Source organism: Rhamphochromis longiceps, linkage group LG22 (genome assembly GCF_057381845.1).
Source record: "Rhamphochromis longiceps isolate RC_006_pf linkage group LG22, R_longiceps_female_GT1.1, whole genome shotgun sequence".
Taxonomy (NCBI): domain Eukaryota; kingdom Metazoa; phylum Chordata; class Actinopteri; order Cichliformes; family Cichlidae; genus Rhamphochromis; species Rhamphochromis longiceps.
Genome location: NC_140577.1, coordinates 9,048,987 through 9,068,003, shown reverse-complemented (window position 1 = coordinate 9,068,003; position 19,017 = coordinate 9,048,987). Strand labels below are relative to the sequence as shown.

Below are 19,017 nucleotides of genomic sequence, written 5' to 3'. Positions count from 1 at the left end.
CTACGGGACTTTTAAGAGCTATGCTACATTGTGACTGAGCTCTTGTAGTTCCTAAACACCACAGATATTGTGGGATATCTAAGAGGAAAGACATTTCACTAACTGATGGCATCTTACTACAATACCACACACAAATTCAGCGAGCCCTTTAGAATGACTCAGTACATTTCCAATAAATGGGGAAATCCAACTAAGTCAAATTCTGGCTTGAATGAACTGACTGGTGCTACAACCTAAAAGTTTCATTATATTTTCAGTATAAAAGCAAATACTTTACTGTAACCGTAATGGATGCCACAAGTCATTTTAGACCATTTACCATTTTGGCTTCACACCAAACTACTAACATTTATTAGCAGTTATCTTACACAATCACATGCTATCAAGGTAGCACAAGGTAGGAAAAGGTACCGTTATAAAGTCTTAACCATCCAATCAACACACTTTTGCAAAACGCTGTTATTATTTTAGCCATTTAACATCAATCATGTACTGTCTCATGGCAGCTCTCTAAGTAGACGGAGTGGTAGCGATTAAAATAATTATCTTAACACCGACATAAAGCAGCAGTATTATGGATTAACATATTTACAAACTAGTTTAGAAATCAGTTTTCTCAACTTTAATGCTTCTTCATTTACTACTCTTTGACTGTGTGGACATCAAACGTGCATTAATTAGCTGAAAATACATCCACAGCCTCCCACTGGGGTTAAGAGAAGAAACGAGGAAGTCGATCATAAGCAGAAACTACTAACCTTGCACGCCAGTTTATCAACCAAAGCCACAATGGAGTTCTTGAACAGGGTGGCAGCAGTCAAAGGCCGCTTGGTGACCTCTGTGATGCTCAGATGTCCATCTGGCCACATCTCTTTTAGGACTGGATTGGCACTATGAGAAGCAAGAAAGCGGGGTAAAGAGTAAAGAAAGGACACCATTAACTAGGCTAGCAGAGGAGGGATGTGCAGACTGAGGGAAGAAGAAACTCATATATACACATGACCCAGTTAATGAACTGTCAAGAGCATTATGATGCTGGGAAAAACTGTCAGTGATGCTTGTGTTTGGCACCTGTTGTACATAAGGCGCTTGAAGTCTTGGAAAAGCAGGTCCTTGTTCTTGTCCAAAAAGCCCTCGACGGAATATCTGCAACAGATGTAGAGAGGGTGATATGAGAGTAATTATTTAGTAATGAGAGGGCGGCCCCATTGATGAGTATTTGGAGTGAACAATAACAATCAAGATGCTAAAGTTACACAAAAGTCAGACTAAAATAGCAATAGAGTTTAAAGAGTAAGTGTCTGCCACTCAAAGGGTCGCTATCATTAACTGCACTCTCTGCTACTAATGACTCACAGACCTCCGGCAAAGGATTAGAGCAAGAGTCATGCTGCTTAGTCAATTTACAAATTAAGTACATGGTCAAATTCTCCTCATGGCTCGCGTTTAGATAAAATGAACTGTCTACAAACTAATCTGTCTGCCTTTTTTTTTTCCCTCCACAAACTGCTCAGTTGGTTTTGATGAGGCATCAGTGGGAGGTCACGGGCACATTGTAAGGCACAGTTACATAAGCTGTCCAGCTCCGGGGGATGAGCCTGCTGTAGTGTAAGCATTGCCTCATAAAAACCTCTCCCTCGTATTCACAGTGTAACAATACGATGCACAGTGTGGATGCATTTCTGACTTTAAAGAATGCATTCCTTTTATTGGACTGTGCACATATCCTGTAAATGAGAAGCTTTAAAACCAGTAAAAGCAGCAAAACAAAAATGTATACAAATATTCCCCTAAAATTACATTTTTTTTAAACTACATTATATATATAGGGGTTTTCTACTGTTATCACCCAGTTACAGGACTTTGGACTATAATCCATATTAACATACTCACAACAATGACACGTTTGGGGCACTTTTGGGTTCAGTGTCTCACTAAAGGACACATATGTATGCTGACTATCACAAGCTGGGACCCAGTCACCAACTTCCTGATTACTGCAGGACTTGTTTTACCTTCAACTGCTAAACCACTGGTTCTCAAACGTTCTCTGTCTTTCCCCACTTGAGGTGGCTGTAGCTCTGAAGGCAGAGGCAGGTCATCTACTAATTGGAAGGTTGGTGGTTCAATCCCTGCCATGCCAAAGTATCCTTGTACAAAACACTGAACCCTGAGTTGCACTCTGATGTGTTCACTGGAGTGTGAATGTTATATAGAAAAGCACAAATGTGAGTGAATGAAAGCGTTATATAAGCACCAGTCCATTTAGAAGCCAAAAAACCCTGAAACATCTGCATTTTTATCCAATTATTAACAATAATAAAGTATTCAACATGAATTTTACTTTCAATAAAGGCCTCCCCAATGGCTTCAGAATACTCTTGTTCATGTTAAATTAGCTTCCCTTCATATTCAGTCCAATGCCAGAGCAAATTAGCCAGTGTCTGGTCTCATTTGCACTGTTTCTTGGGGGGCATATGAGGGCAAAAACGTCCATATTTGGAGTCTGGAAAGGCTGATGCTGGACAGAATTATTTCACTGCATACTCTAGCATCCTAAGTTCAAGGCCGACATGTCACAGATTTCCATAATAGACAGTGTAAAAGTTGGACATAGCCTCCAGATCTTAGAAGGGATGCCAACGTGGAAGTGCCTTAAATCTGTATTTTAATGGCCACCAGGGGGCGATACCTGTGGCTCCAAAGAGACTTCCAGGCCTATAGAAGTCAAAGGGGAAATGGTCAAGGATTCGTTAACAACTTATCAGTGCCTATGACAGATGTGTCTCCTTGGCTCTCAGAAGTCAGTATAACCTGATCAGATTTCTTGGAGGCTCGCTGAAGTAAGACAGTGTAAAAAAAAAAGTGAGGGTTCAGGACCCACAACAAGAAGCCAAAGCACTTATTTACAAGCATAGGAAAGCTGTTGCGACAGAGCAGACAGGAGAGGACAGGCAAAGACAAAGGCAGCTGGTCTCCAGAGACACGACAATGATTTAGAGGAATGTATATTAAAGTATGAAGGTCAAGGCTGATGCAAGGAGACCGCTGAGTGGCACAAGGTGAAAGGCAGCACATATGGGGAGAGTCAGGTGACAAAGATGTGAGATGCCTGCAATATAAAGCTGTAGAGTAGGAATATATGAAACTGTATATCTTTCCTGAAAGTGCTGCATGTGCAGGCTGAAATTCTGCAGGGATTTAAAAGCGCGGATAGCAATGAGAGCTAGGTGAGTGTTGCAGAACAGAAGCAGGAGAAAAGGAAACAGGATGAGAAAAGGAGGAGAGAACAAAGTAGGTCAAAGCTTCTGATACTGGTGGTTTGGTGAGAGTGGAGAAAGGGGGGGCCAGCGGGTGGTGAGGAAGAGGGTATATTTAGCTAGAGTAAGGAAAGACTGAGACGGGATGGGATGGGACAGGGGATGGTGCCACCAGGAAGCAATATACGAGAGGTGACAGCTCAGCTGGAGAGACCCCGTCGTGGCCCTGAGGTGATCAGGGGGCGGATGATGGGGACACGTAGTGACAGGGACAGCCATCTGTCATGACTTACTGCAGGTCTGTGACACACGCTCTTATCCAGCCCGTCATATTACCGCTGGCAGGACCCTGACGACATGGTTTTTCTAGGATGCTCATGACTAAACAATTAAACAAACGTAACATTCAATAATTTAACCCTCTCTGACTCAGCTTACGTGTGTGTTTTTTCTCTGACAGCGCAGTGGTCTGGCGATCAAAATTAATCTGCTTATCTTTCCATCGTCTAGCCCTAACCCTAATGTCCAGAAGAAAAGGAGGTTTTATGAGCGTTAGAAGTTAACAGGGAGTTAGACAGTTGAATTTTACACAAAACTGTGTTCTGACTGAAGTATTTGTATAAAATCAAAAACATACAGCACTGCTTTAGCTTTAGACATAAACAAGGATGAAAAACTAAATACGTGGAACATTTGGCAGGTTAGTGAAGTTGGCCTAGTTGCCTGGTACTTCTGTACTATCTGTTTATCACTGTCTAACTGGCTAATTTCATCCAATCAGATCAACGAACCACTCGACATAGAGAGCTAGATGCAGCTGAAAGGGAGTGAGCGGTCAGTCCGTTAGCATGTTGTAAGATGTTTCTTTGTAAGCAAAATCTTCATTTAAAAAGCACCCGCAGGCAATGAAAAGAACTTCAAAAAGTTCTTGACTAACACTCATGTTGATCAACCAACTGTCACAATATTTTTGATTAAGTGGTCTCAAACTTTTTCTTTTGGGTTTGCATTAAAAAAAAGCATAAATTTGTGAAATAATTAAAATTAATAGAGTAATTCTTAAAAGAGTCTTGTTAGTTACAATCCTAATTAATATAAAAAATAATAAAATGAACAGCTACTTGGACATTACTGCATCAGTAATAATAACATTTTGTCTCATATACTACATCACTACTACAAGAACCTTTTCTTTTATGCATTTCAGGGGAATAGAAACACCATTGCTAACTGTGGGTGAGAGCGATCCTGAGCTGATGCATGAAATTGTCCTGTGTTTCTGTGTGTGTTTGACATCCTGTTAGCCTGGATTTCCCAGAGTCACAGAACCTCAATAAACCTCCTTCAGTAGTCTTTGATTACTGCTGCTGTATCACACAGAGACGAAATTGTCTCATCAGTTGGCTCCATCTCTCCTCATCCTCCTCCACTTGCGTGTTCCCTTGACATATTAATGTCCTTCCCTCTCTAGATTGAGGGCAGTACACGTGAGCTGTGGGGATCCAAAGCCACGGTGGCTGACTGCTGGCCAGGGGCCTCATCTGGCCGCTGCAGTGTTTAAATCCCGATAAGGAAATGGAGCAGTGATGGAGAAGGAAGCTGAGAAAAGTGTTTCTTCTTTAGTCTGTGTGTCATAAACCAAGCAACCACTAACATCAATGAAAAATAAATTCAACTTTCGGAGCAGGCTAAAAGCTAAAAAGCTCAATATGCATATATCAGTTTTATAGCCATACATGTGATTTATGATGTCATCTGTCCTATAAATTGTTTTCTAGCAGCTCAGAACGCCTCCTGTTTGACTTTGGTAAAGTACACATTTGTAAGCCGCTGCCAGGGTAACTATAGCTCTTTTTTTTAAAGTTTTTAATTTTTAGATTTAGCCTACTTTTACAAGTATAATTTATCTGTGCATTTACTACAGGGTCACGGTTGCAGGGGCATGTGTAGATACCCAGACCTCCTTATTAAAGGCCACCTCATCCAGCGTGACATTCAAAGCCTGACATTATTAACGTTATTTCCCCAGTGTCCCGGGTCTTCCAGAAGGCCATCTCCTAGTTGGACTTGCCCAAAATGTCTCGCATAGGAGGCATCTAAAAGGCATCCTAGTCATATATCTGAATCACCATACCTGCCTCCTTTCAAGGTGGAGGAGTAGAACTTCTTCCTGGGAGAGCCCAGACAGTTTTAACTGCTTTTTTCTGCTTCAGTGTTACGTTTAGAGTGTTTTTGCTATAGTGATAAAGGCTGATATAAGCAAGTTTTCAGAACATAACTTACAAACACTTGACTCATAGTCATGTTTACCCTCCAGTCTCAATAAACATAAGCAAAACTGTCTCACAATCCTGTCTATATTCAAAAATGTCACTAAAACAAAACGCGCTTTTTAAAAATCTTTACTATCTCTACTTACCTTTTATTAACATTCATTAAAATATCTTATTTTTCACATGTGGTTTTGATTTTTTGTTTAGTTTTAGTGAACTAAAACAACCTTTGTCACTACAACAAAGACGATATCAGTAATGAACGGTTGTCTGTCTCTCTGTATTAGCCCTGTGATAGACTGATGATCTCTACCCCGCCTCTGTCTCCACACGACAGCTGGAACAGACTTCAGCACTCCGGTGACTTCAAACTACATATGTGGTCAAGAAAATGAATAGATGGAATTTATTCTATGTGTTGTAAAACATATATTTTAAATTATACGTGATTTAAAATTTGACATATAAAATATTAGCGGTTTGGAAGCTTTTGGACATGAATATCCACTGATCCTGTTGAAAATCATGTCTTTCCAGCTCTTGTAAGCAGATGTGTGCGTGTCCTCTCTATGCCACTACATTGCCTTGTTTATGTGCAGAGTAGTGTCCTACTCACATATGTATATGTGACTTCTGAACCCTGCTGTCATCTGTGGAAACATCCACTGTCCATACAATTATAAATTAAGTGGATATGAAAAGTGACAACATCTTTCCAGGATTGCACAGATTTTGGTTAACATGGGAATTTACTACATATTCTGCTCAGTAAAGCTGTCACTCTGGACCGCTGGAGCCCAAATGATGTCATTGCCATGAGCTGACCTCCTTTAATAGGATTTTATGGCTTACACTCATGAACTCAAGCACAGCAGCCTGTCATTATTTTTTCTCCACAGAGAATCCTTGGACTGAAAAACATGACAACAAACAGTGCAAAATGTAGCGACTCACGTGACGTCTCCGGCATAGTGGCGAATACGGAAGTGTTTCTGAAAGTCCATGCTTTTGTCAGTGGGGCTGAGCTGGAAACAAGAGAGGACAATGTGAGTGAAATATGATCTATTTAACTCAATTACAGACATCTTCAGACTCAACTTTACGAGGAGTTTTGGAGATCCTGCACTTCATAAAGCATCTCATATCTGGAGCAAACCTAAAAGGAAAAATGTTGGAGAAACTCTGCTCTCTAGTGGTAAAACCTCAAAACTGCACCTGTTCTCTTAGGTAACTATGGGTGTTTTTATTCTCCTCTATATTTAAATTTAAAAAAAAAATTGTATTGTGCAAAATTCTCAAACCGCCTCTCATTTCTTCACATTTTGAACAATGAGAGACAAGATCATTGATTTACTGAAACATGCAGACATGAATACAAACACAGTATTTAAGAAAAAGCCCTGCCCCAAACCCTGACACAGCTTAAATCGCGTTTTACAGATGGCCGTTGACCCTCTCTGTACACAGTGATAAAAATTTGGACCAGAAATTTCAAATCCGGTCTCATCACTCCATAACACCTGCTAACACTGATTTTCACTCCAGCTCTGATGTAATTTGGCATACCTCAGCCTTTTCTCCCCGTTTCCCTTCCTTAAGAGTGCCATCTTGAGCGCCACCCTTCTATTTCTGATGAGGCTTCAGTGAACAGTGGATGATTGAACTGAAGGGCCAGATGCATCTCTTAGGTTCTGTGTCAGGTCTTTGCTGTTTTTATGTCTGATTTCCTGACAGGACTTTCAGATACTGTTCATTTGATTTTAGGACTGTCACTTCCTCTTTATCTCCACTTGTTAGTTTTCCTCAGTTTCTTAATGACAGAGTGCACACCATGCTGAGTTATGCATGATAACTTTTCAAACAATAGTTCTTTGGGAATCAATCTCTTGGTACAAAAATATATTTTATGCCTGTCAAACTGTCATCTTTGGTATTTTTCATATATGCAATAAAGAAATGCAAATAGACTGTTTTTGCACCAGGCTGCTAATAAGCACCCACAGATATATTTTAAAATTGGTTCTTTGCTAAGTTGTCTGTGTAAAGACAATACCAATTGAAGACCGTTGACCCCTTACCCTTGAGTTAGGTGCCTTTTATCCTTGAATGATGTATAAGTCAGTGTCAGTAGCTTAACAAACAGTAAAACAAATGGTCAGGTAAAAGGACTGGACTGGAAATGAGTGAAAAAGCAGCCAATGTCCAAAGTAAAACATATGAAGGACCTTCAGACAGTCTAAAGAACTGTTGCTCAACAATTCCATTAAATATTGTGACTGGTTAAATTATACGTCCACGTAAATGGACATTTCAAGTCTTTCAAGGCTCAGCACTGCCTTCCATTTACTAATATCTGCCTGAAAGAAGATTTCATCTCATTTATTGATTCTGACTAGTGTGGATTTGTCTCAACCTTTATCCAATAAATTGCTTCACTGGCTTTACTGGTTTTGTTTTTACGTGTTTACAATCCACCCTTCCCCAAAATGAGCAAAACTCAATTTATTTTAGGTTGTAGCATTTCCACTGCTTTACTTCGGTGCTTCTAACCTACAAAAGGCAAATATTAGCATTTCCATTTTGGCAAATGATCAGATTTCTTCCTTCTTTTGCCTTTTAGGTTTACTGTAAGTCTGATGAGAACATGTTGAAAATAAAACCACTTCCTTCCCAGTTAATTCTGAAAGTTCGAGATCCTGTTTTTAAACCACTTTGTGTTAAAAACATTTAAAGATCTTCTGCTTTTGTTGAGAAGCTTGATAACCTCATGTTATAATTCACAAAAACAAATACTTTTGTTATTGTGCACTGGCAGAAGTGCTAATGAAACCCAGTCATTATGAAAGCATCTTTCCAAGTATGAAGCAAATTTCTCCTAAACTTGCAAAATAATGCACTGGCTTTGGCAGAGGATGTGCTCTTTGAGTGCCCTTTTAATTGTGTGCTACTGTTAGAGAGTATAAGGTTATTTTCTAACCTTCGGGTCTAGTAAGGGAATCGTAGTGTAAATGTTACATCACATGAGGAGATGTAGTAATTAGTTCTGACCTTGCGGGAGGTGTAGTGGGGGTGCTGTGCCAGTTTGGTGTCCATGCTGTCCAAGCAGACTGTGTCAGTGACTTTTCCAACGGTGAGGCAAGCCTCATCCAGAATGGAGATGATGCCTTTGTGGGCCTGCTCCACCAGGTCGACAATGATCTGGTTGTTGAAGTATTCGATCTACGCATAAAGAGCACGACTGTCAGTTCAAAGAAAGAACAGATTGGTTTGTGAATGAAGTGGTTGCTCTTGTTACTGCACGAGAATTTTGTTCTGTTTATGAGCTTTTGTGACAGATGTGTCCACATACAGCGAGTGTGTGGTTTCGGTCAGTTTCTTGATTTTGCAATGACACCCCCATACAAACAGATTCACAGATTGTTGTATATCCGATGTTAAAATAAACTACAAGTAATGAGAGTTAACACAACAAGAGACTAGCAGTGATGTCGTAATCAGAATCCAACAACATGTGGCAACAAAAGGCAACATAAGAGTCAGCAATGCAAAGCTAAATGGTAACTTTTCTCAACTTTGAGGTGAGTGATTGAAGACACTACAAATGGGAGTGAAAGATGCTTATTGACATAAGAAAGTGTTTAAATGACATGAGAGGGTTACCTAAGCAACCAGGTGTCCACTAGTGAGCAGACAGGTCAGGGTTTTAAGCTCACACAAAACTCGTGTCTTTTCACGAGACTTTAAATCCAACACTCGATTAGAAGATTTTCAATTTGAAAATCAGTGATTTAAGAGTTTCCTTTTTGGATCAACATTATGAAGGATAGCTGTAGCTTCTGGAAGTGAAAGGTGAAGCCATTGGACAAGCTTCTTTAACCTGCATTAGTTTTAAGAGAATCCAGCAGGGGGCGACTCATCTGGCTGCAGAAAGACTTCTTGCATAGGGGGAAAAGGTCCTTGGCTCACTTTGTCTGTGTCCTCAGTAAACACTTTGATGAAGACTTCAGTGGATAAATCATAAATAAAACATGAAGTTAATTTGTAATTTATGGACCTCATTAAAGTCAGAACTGAGAATTATTCAGGGTATGCTAATTTGCAAAAAAAAAAAATTCTCACTGACAAGTCCAGTGTCCTCAGTTTCCCATTCAGATCAGTCCCTCATTTGAACTGACCAAACAGTGAGGGGCTGTTCTGGGTTTGGGGGACAGCAATGCTACATGGGTTATGTAAAAGTTAAAGCATAATTAAAACACAAATTTGAGATGGGATGGGAACCACTGAAGTTGATGTTGAATCCAAAATACACTTTTAATCTCTCAGCCTGACCTTTAGATACACATAGACACAACATTACACTTCAAAGTCAGAGTTGATGGGTAGTTTTGCATAGTTCACTGTAAAATTATGGCTATTTATCTCATACTGGGTTTTGATGCCCACTTCATCCCCTGTCTGAAATCCAGCTTTCCTCTGATTGGCTGCCTCTCTCAAACAGAAGGTTTAAACAGCAGGTGTGTGAGGCTTCAATGCAAGATCTGTTTAAGATGACCATATAAAGACATCTCCATATTTGAATCACAGAGACAAGGCGGGAGAAATCTGTCTGGCTCAGAGCATATCAAGTGGTCTGAAAGCTGACCTTTTGACCTTATTATTTGAAATTTTGTCATATTTCATATGAGCATCCACCACTGGAACCGGATATATAATACAAGAGAAACAATGACAGGCCCACTTTGAGTAAGAACAAATATGGACGCAGCTGTTGTTGTGCAAGTGCTTGTGTTTGTGTGTTTTCCTCACATGTTGCCAGGTGATGCCTTCTCTCTGATATTCGTCTTGTTCCTGTCTGAGGATCAGCTCGATAAAAAGCTGCTGCAGCTTCTCGTTGCAATAATTGATGCAGAACTGCTCAAAGCTGGCCGAAAACAGCGGAACAAACACTTGAGCAACAACATCAACAATGACTAGTATTCACAAGAAAAGAGGGCGGATGTCAAAACACTGTTGTGACACCCACCTGTTGTTGTCAAAGATCTCAAAGCCATAGATATCCAGCACACCAATTACAGTGTTTTTCCCATGCAGCACTGGGTCGTAGTCTTTCACCTCAATGATGCTGTTGATGCGGCTGACGATCCAGCCGAAAAGCCTTTCATAGAGAGCCTGTAGGAGAGAAGGCAGAGCTTAAAAAAGGTCACAACTGTGACTATGATAAAAGGAAAACACGTTACTGTATGTTGTAAACATCTATATTCATCCTCAGTAGCCGTAACACCATTTAGCTTTACTGTTGAGCTATTTTGGGCCTGTTTCTGGCACCTTGGCAAAAGCATCCCGTCCAAAGCAGGCGTCCTGCTCTGTGTGCCCCTTCTCAATGACCTCGCCTCCTCCAGTGGCCACCGTGCGGTACAGGAGGCTCTTATTGACGCTCTCCGGGTCTGTGGCCGTCAGTTCTGAGATGTGGTTCACAACTTCTTGTCCCACAATATTAACGCTCTCACCATCGCTCTCAAATTGCATATTGCCCTGAAAAAGACACCATTCTATATCATTGGATGCTTCAAGTATATTGACCAATTTATGTTTTGCATGTATGTCAAGAAAAGTCATTAATCCGAGCTCTAAAATACCAAAAGCAGAATGGTGGCGAGGATCTGATAAACTGAGGTGATCTCTTCTTTTGAGAAGCCAATAACTTCCAGTGCGCTCAACACGGCTTTGTGGCTTGAGCGATCATTGTTGGAGGTCTGGAAAGCGAAGAGATCAAATAAAAATGCAAAATAAAACAAATGGGCTGCTGGGAATATTTTTCCAAATTATGCAAAAAATTTAAAAAAAGATTCATTTTAAAATTCAGACAGTTTAATTTATATCAGTTATTCAAACTTTTATTCACTCTTAAACTAAAACTCTCAAGATGATATACTCACAACAGTTTCCGCTCCCTCTTTGGTATAAACGTAAACAGCAGGATCATTCTGCAGGTGAAACGACTGCAGCATTTCATCAGAGCCTCCACGCAGCAGCTATGAAAACACAGCAAATATACCAGCTCAGCACCATTGTGACTGTACAGCTGTGCAGGCATCACTGGGCAGGTGACATTTATTTGTGGAGGTTACATTGCACAGCCTGGTTATAGCTGCGGAGTGAATGTGTTCATGTGATAACTGCGATAACTGTTTTACAGCAGAAGTGCAGACTGCAGTTTACCTGATAGAACGAGTGGAAGTTCCTCTCACCTCCTTGCTGGTGCACCACCCTGGACTTGAACAGGAAAACAGATTATGGTAGCAAATAAAAAATGCTACCTAAGGTACTCTTACAGTGTTATACGATTACTCTGTGATGACGAAGCTTTTTCAAAAGTTACTTTCAGTTAGGTGCAGTTTCTGTAACCAATGTTAGGGTCATTCCTCAAAATGTGTTACACATTATTCTGTCGCATAATGAAAAATAATGCATTACTTTACTTATTCCTTAGAGGAGGAAAAAACCTTAAGACTACTCCATCCAACTCTTTCTTTAATTCAGGGTCACATGTGGGGCTATCCCGGGTGTCATCAGGTGAGAGGCAGGCAGACGGCCTGGACAGCTCAATAGCCTATAACAAGGTTAGACTCCCTAATTAAGCAAGAGCACACAGAGAGAACCCCAAAAGAATTTGAAACCTGGAACCTTCTTACTATGATTTAACAACTACCACTCTACATCCTATTAGTTTTCTGCTACTGTATTACACGACCTGTGTGACTGCCATATATCTGCAAACCTCAGACAATTAGCGTTAGCTGGAATATACATCCATACATGTTTTCTAAGGAGCTTGGAAAGAAAAGCAACCAGACTTTCTTTCCAAGCTCAGATCACCATCACCTGGATGACTGAGAACACAAACATCCATATATGTTCATATATGTTCTCAGACTAACTGAATATTAGAGTAAATGTATCCTAAATATATTTGGTCACTTTGAATGCAAAGCTGACAATAAATGCCTATCTGTGTCTGTTTGTTAGAATTTCTTCTCTTTTGTTCACTGACATTAAATGAAATATTTATCTGACAAACTCAACTTCTAACCTTAAAATTTAAAATTTAAAAATACCATTATACCTTTACTACATACTACATACAATTCCCCAAAGGTCAGAGCTCATTGGTTTAAGTTTTTGAGACAAAAAAAAGAAAGCTTTGGACGCTGAATCAAGTGGGTCAGTCCAAAAGGGAAACGTGAAAACAACACTAATCACTCAGAAAAATTAAACTTGGTGGTTGTTACATTTACACAATTCTAACTTGTAATTTTAAACAAAATAATTTCATGTTTATATGGTGAACGTAATTAAATCGTGTAGGATCTGCGTGAAATTCAACAACTTAATTTGTTCCAGTTGAGATGACATGATGCAGTCTAGTTGGAGTGGAGTGGTTAGCTGACTGGACTCATGAAGTGCACAGGTTCACATGAGACTTCAAACCACAGGAAAACCAAACTCACACTACGTAGATGCTATTGCTACTTACTGTGGTTTAACCTGTCAAGTACATAAATGTCAAGAAAATTCTGTATCAAGCCTTATAATCATAGCTTTCCTACTTATTTAAGTCTGGATTGACAGCCCGGCACAGTGGTTAGCACTGCAGCCTGGGCTCAAATCCAAATCCACAGTTTGGCTGAGTTTGCAGTGGGTTCTCTCTGAGTACTCTGGTTTCCTCCCACAGTTAAAAGTCATTAGTTAATTAGTTAGTTGGTAATGCTAAATTACCCATAAATGAGAATATACGTGCAAATGTTTGTATGTCTCTATATGTTAGCCTTGTGACACACTGGCCCCACACCTGTCCAGGGTTTACTCCGCCTCTCACCCTGTCACATCTGGGATAGGCCTCAGTGTGAACATAGCATCACATGTTATGCTAGTCAGCTGTCATTTTTAGATATCAAAGACTAATATTTCCCTGGATGTTTCTGAAACACTGGTGAAAAGATTTACCTCCAAGAAGGACTTTCATGGCTTTTCCAAACACCATTTGAGCTTTTACTGGAAGGCTACACATGTACAGTCCACATACAGTAAAAATATAAGCAGTTGCTTATGTATCGTCCTAATAAACTATTATGCTTTAGTAAATGAGTTAAACAGCAAAAGTAGTGTGGAAGAAAAGAATTTTCACAGTGCTGATGGTTTTCTTTTGTCTCTGTTGTGGTGTCAAAAATTCATTTTTCCAGGAAAAACTGTTTTTGCTTTTTGTTTTTTAGACAGCAACAACCCCAGTGCACCATGCAAATAAGACCAGACCACCTAGTTTTGGAGGAAAAAGTCCAAATCTCCACCTTCTGTATTTCTAGCTGTTTCAGTTTTTCATCTCTGGATTTTTTTTTGCTGCTTCGAGACAGCGTGGTTATTTCTGCCCTCTGAGAATAAATCATGGCACCATCATTTAAACTGGATCTGAGTGTCAGACGGTTTTTTAACAGAGCGGATAAATACAGCAGCATCAAGTACCCCCAGGTGAGCAATTCATTAACGCGCAGCAGCAGGAGGATAGAGGCTTCACAGACACATCTATTCATGGATGTTCCCTCACACCTCTTTGTTATCACCTCATGAAACATTCATGTTCAGCAGGAAAGATGTAATTTAAAAGCTAAATGAGAAGAACTTTTTGGTACTTTTCAGCAGCGGCTCGCTGTGAAGGCCCTCTCTCTGCAGTTTAAACCCTTTCATCATCTCACCTTCTCCAGCAGGTAGTTGTTGATGTGTCCTCCGGTGGGATCGCCGTTGAAGTTGAAGTTGATGTCCATGTACTTGCCGAAGCGGCTGGAGTTGTCGTTGCGATTTGTCTTGGCGTTCCCAAAGGCCTCCAGCACACAGTTGGACTTCAGCAGCACGTTCTTCACACTGATTGATCACGTTGTGGTAACCAATGATGGATTTACAGAATCAGCCATGAGGGAGGTAAAGCGCAGTCAGAGGAATAGAAGAATGACAAGTTATTTATGGCAACATCACATTAAAATAAAACTTATGAACCTAATGATCATGTGAGGGCTCACCTCTCGACCTCTGCCCTCTGGCTTGGGTTTGTGATTGCTGCAATGTACTGCATGATGTATTTACTGGCTTCTGTTTTTCCGGCCCCACTTTCACCTACAACACAAAAAATGTTTCACAACCTTTTTGAGCATGGAAGTGAATATAATATCAGAATATTTACATGATGTGAAAAAATGGCATCTCACTGACAAAAGGATGTATTTAAGCAGCATGCCATCTAATGAATGAGGATACAGACATTTGGTCAACGCAGTAATAATCACTATCTAGCAGATCATATTGTTTGACAACCTTCATAGTCCTATATCTATTCCTGTCTGCATAAAATAAGTCTCACATCCTCCCTGCCTACAGAGTGAAAGAAATAAGTAGTAAAATACAGTATACTTTATTTATGGTAAATGGCCTGTATTTATATAGCGCTTTACTAGTCCCTAAGGACCCGAAAGCGCTTTACATATCCAGTCATCCACCCATTCACACACACATTCGCACACTGGTGATGGCAAGCTACATTGTAACCACAGCCACCCTGGGGCGCACTGACAGAGGCGAGGCTGCCGGACACTGGCGCCACCGGGCCCTCTGACCACCACCAGTAGGCAACGGGTGAAGTGTCTTGCCCAAGGACACAACGACCGAGACTGTCCGAGCCGGGGCTCGAACCGGCAACCTTCCGATTACAAGGCGAACTCCTAACTCTTGAGCCACGATTTATGGGAAAAGGTTGAAAAAATGCCCCTCTTAAAACAGCCAACAAAATACATATATACAAAAAAAGCTTGCATACACAGAACAGGCATGTATCTGAATACACATATATTTACACAATGATAAAACAGTTTGATCAATGAGGTGAAAACGACTCAAAAAGCACTCAGAAATAAACTTAAAAAATCAAACGTAAGCCAAACACCTAAGTTATGGTGTGACTCATCACCTGATGACATCTTGGTTTTGACCAAAAAAGAAGCATAAATTAAATTCCCAAAAATACCTAGCTGAGTATTAAAACTGCAGAAAGCGGAAACCCAACACCAAACACAGGGCTGATTTGTGTATGTGAAAATACCACAGCGTAATTTTTTTTTACCTTCATATAAGTAAAACCACGCTGTCCCATGCTGTCACCTGTTTAACCCTAAATTGATTTTACAGTCACTGGTTTTGACTGTATCTCAATTCTGTATCCCTATAGTAAAAACCTGTATAGGTTTTAACTATACTAATACTACCATCCTGATCTGATCTGTGATTAACAGTGATAAAAGTCTCCCATTATAGGACTTGTTTTTCTAAAGCCTGAAAACAGTGTATGAATTAACTCCAGGAACACTGTGATTACAATTCAGTCAAAGGTCACTGCTGATTTTTAGTAGAGGGACGCAAAAAATGTATTTTTAAATCCAGATTTAGGCAAGCTGCCTGTTCAGGTAATGATAGAAAACCAGTTTACTAATTAATACTGCTACTGGTATAGCCACCTTATTTGGTATAGTTACAAGTACAGCATCGGTGCTTCCTTACTGTTAATTATTTTCCTAATTAATTAAATAACTTTTGTCTCTAGCATTAACCTCAATGTCCCAACATAACAGTTAACTTTGGGATTAGCATCATGCTAGTTAACTAAGGACCTTGGAAAAAAATAAAGAAAGCGACTGGACTTCTTTAAGTGGGTTGAAAGGCCTTCACAACACTTAAAGAAGTCCAGTCGCTTTCTTTGGTAGTGTAGATCCTGAGACTACCATGACCTGAATGACCGAGAACCTATACAAGCTAGTTAGCTTTGCGTTTTAAATGTTAGCATGGTGCTTTAACCTAAATGTTCACCATATTATCATGTTAACTGTTGAATTAACAATGATATTAAGTGCTAAGTGCAATGTTTTCATATTAGGTTGAAGATTTACTTTTACAATAGAAAAATCCTAAACAGTTATAGCAACCTGATAACTTACACTCACTAGCCACTTTGTTAGCCGCATTTGTTCAACTATTCATTAACGTATCTAATCAGTTAATCACATTCCAATACTTCACTCTTCATGTCTACTATAGACATGAAAGTGAGTTCACTGTACTCTAATTTGCTCCACAGTCACTTGATCACCTTTGAGATGTGGTGCAATGGGTGAATGACATCATGTGCAGCAGACAGATCTGCAGCAACTGTGTGATGATGTCATGTGAACATGGACCAAAGTTTTAGAAGAATACTGCCAGCACCTTGATGAATCCATGTCATGAAAAATTAAGTCTGTTCTGAAGGCAAAAAGGGGTTCACCCTGGTGCTAGCAAGGTGCACCTAAATCAATTTTACATTTTTAATTCCATATTTTTGTCAAGGCACAAACGAAGAAAAGCAGAGTCATACTTAAGAGGGTTCATATTTTGACTAAAGTTTAGTTTTCTCTATAATTTCCCTTTAAGTAGCTTTGAAGTTGTTAAAATGATCTAATTCCTCATCGGATTGTTCCAAATATTTAATAAACATAAAATCAGAGAAACCAAAGAAGGTTTCATCATTGAACAGAAATCCCACCAGTCAGACATTACAAGCTTATTATGAGGTTATTGAAAGTAAACAGCAGTGAGGTTAGTCTGACCTGATATGACAATGCAGGTGTCTTTGGCCCGTCTCTTCATGGCTTTATAGGCAGCATCAGACACTGCATACAGGTGAGGAGGGTTTTCATACAGCTCGCGGCCTCGGTATGCTTCAATGTTATCTTTGCCGTAAATGTCCATCTGCCTGTATGGGTTAACGGAGACGACCACTTCTCCGATGTAGGTGTAGATTCGGCCCTTCTCGAACCTGACAAGACAAAAGGCAATCACATACACCTGCTGTTATTAAAGATTTGTGATATAGATTTTCCAAATGCAGTACCTGCAGACCTGCTGTGCACATTTGAGATTAAAAGAAGTCACAAAACATAGCATTCAGCCATAGAGTCAAGATCAACCACAGATCAGCTGATCTTAGTGCTAGCTCATATCTACTTATACCCTTCTACACAGCAAGTTAGCAAATCAAATGCATGTATTAAGCTCCTTTGTGCATGAATAAGCCACTGTGCAACCCGCCTCTACCCCAGCCCCCTTTCTTCAATACTTTTTCTGACTCAGCCAGTGTCATATATTTTCTATCTGTATCTGCTTCTCCAGTTACTGTAGATTTAACTACCAATTTCCTTTTGACTGTAGTGGTCCAGTCTGGACTGTATGTCAGATAGAATTATGTCGTTTATTCACTCTTTTGTTAACAGGTATGCAGGTGCAAGTTAGCTGCATTTGCCATTAATTTTTTCACAATGCACATGAAAATGAAGATCACGCACCACTATGTCACAGCTGACAGGAAGTGACACAAGTGTCTGCATGCTGAAAGCAGGAAATGAAACTTGCGGCTCGAAGGGCGTCACCAAGCCTTGGGTAATCTGACTGGGTTTGTTGAGCTGGGAGGGGTTAAGACTACATGCCACAGAGGATAAACAGGTTGCTAGAATGAATAAGACCTAACAGTCGTGTTGCATGTGTAGCTTTGTAGATGGTAGGTGTTGTGTTTGCTCAACATGTGGCAGAAATGCTGTGTCTCAACTCAGAGGTTGGAATCTGTCTTAAAGAATGATTCCTGTTTATTTCATGGTGTTTTCCATTTAATGTGCTTGTGCTGGCTCTTTGCATCAGGCTAAGTTTCAGGCTCCACCAGGATATGAAAGTAAGTTCAGACCACTTGCATAATTGTCTAAAACTTTAACCTAAAGACCATCAACATAATAAAACTTGCGCACGTGCTTTTATTATAACCGTTGTGTAATTTGTTAGTTTATTGTTCACCCATAGAGCCAGTTTAGAATCACCAATAAACAACTATTTTTTGGTATGTGAGAAGTAGCTTAAGTACCTGGGCAGAACTCACAACAACACAGGAAGAATGCACAAACTCTTCAGAGAAAAGCCAGCCAGCAGATAGGAAACAAGGAATCTTTTTGCAATGAGGCCATAGTGTTAACCACTCCCTGATCAGTGGTGTGAATGGGAGTGTGAAACATTATCTGTCTCTCTGCATCGGTCCTGCGATTGACTGTTAACATAACATTACACCTGCCTCTGGCACTGTGACAACAGAGATGCGCTCCAGGCCCTGAACGGGTTCAGCGATTAAAAATAGATGGATGAGTAGTTTATTGCATCTATTTCATTTTATCTGCTCCAATCTGCGATCGTGCTCCTGATTTTAGTCATGCTACTAACTGTCAGACACCAAAACTGCTTCTTCTTTTGGCTGTTACCACTTGGGGTCACCGTAGTAGGAACAGTTCTTTCATCCCCTTCTGTCAAACCCTCTGCATGTCCTCCTGCACTACACAAAAAAACCACTGTATTTTTATGTTTGTGGACTATCTGTG

The 19,017-nt window shown here is 40.1% G+C and overlaps 1 protein-coding gene across 1 annotated transcript in view; it reads right to left on the bottom strand.

Annotated features, from left to right (window-relative positions):
- The window catches only part of myo1g (myosin IG), a 65,985-nt gene that overhangs the window by 43,407 nt on the left and 3,561 nt on the right, over positions 1–19,017 (bottom strand). The window contains exons 2-14 of the mRNA XM_085396123.1: positions 17,212–17,420; positions 14,602–14,695; positions 14,281–14,446; positions 11,753–11,806; positions 11,470–11,565; positions 11,170–11,286; positions 10,859–11,065; positions 10,557–10,702; positions 10,340–10,454; positions 8,582–8,752; positions 6,488–6,558; positions 1,072–1,146; positions 759–891 (exon numbers count right to left, since the gene is read on the bottom strand). Of these exons, the coding sequence (XP_085252249.1) occupies positions 759–891; positions 1,072–1,146; positions 6,488–6,558; positions 8,582–8,752; positions 10,340–10,454; positions 10,557–10,702; positions 10,859–11,065; positions 11,170–11,286; positions 11,470–11,565; positions 11,753–11,806; positions 14,281–14,446; positions 14,602–14,695; positions 17,212–17,420 (1,654 nt within the window). The remainder of the gene's footprint in view (positions 1–758; positions 892–1,071; positions 1,147–6,487; positions 6,559–8,581; positions 8,753–10,339; positions 10,455–10,556; positions 10,703–10,858; positions 11,066–11,169; positions 11,287–11,469; positions 11,566–11,752; positions 11,807–14,280; positions 14,447–14,601; positions 14,696–17,211; positions 17,421–19,017) is intronic.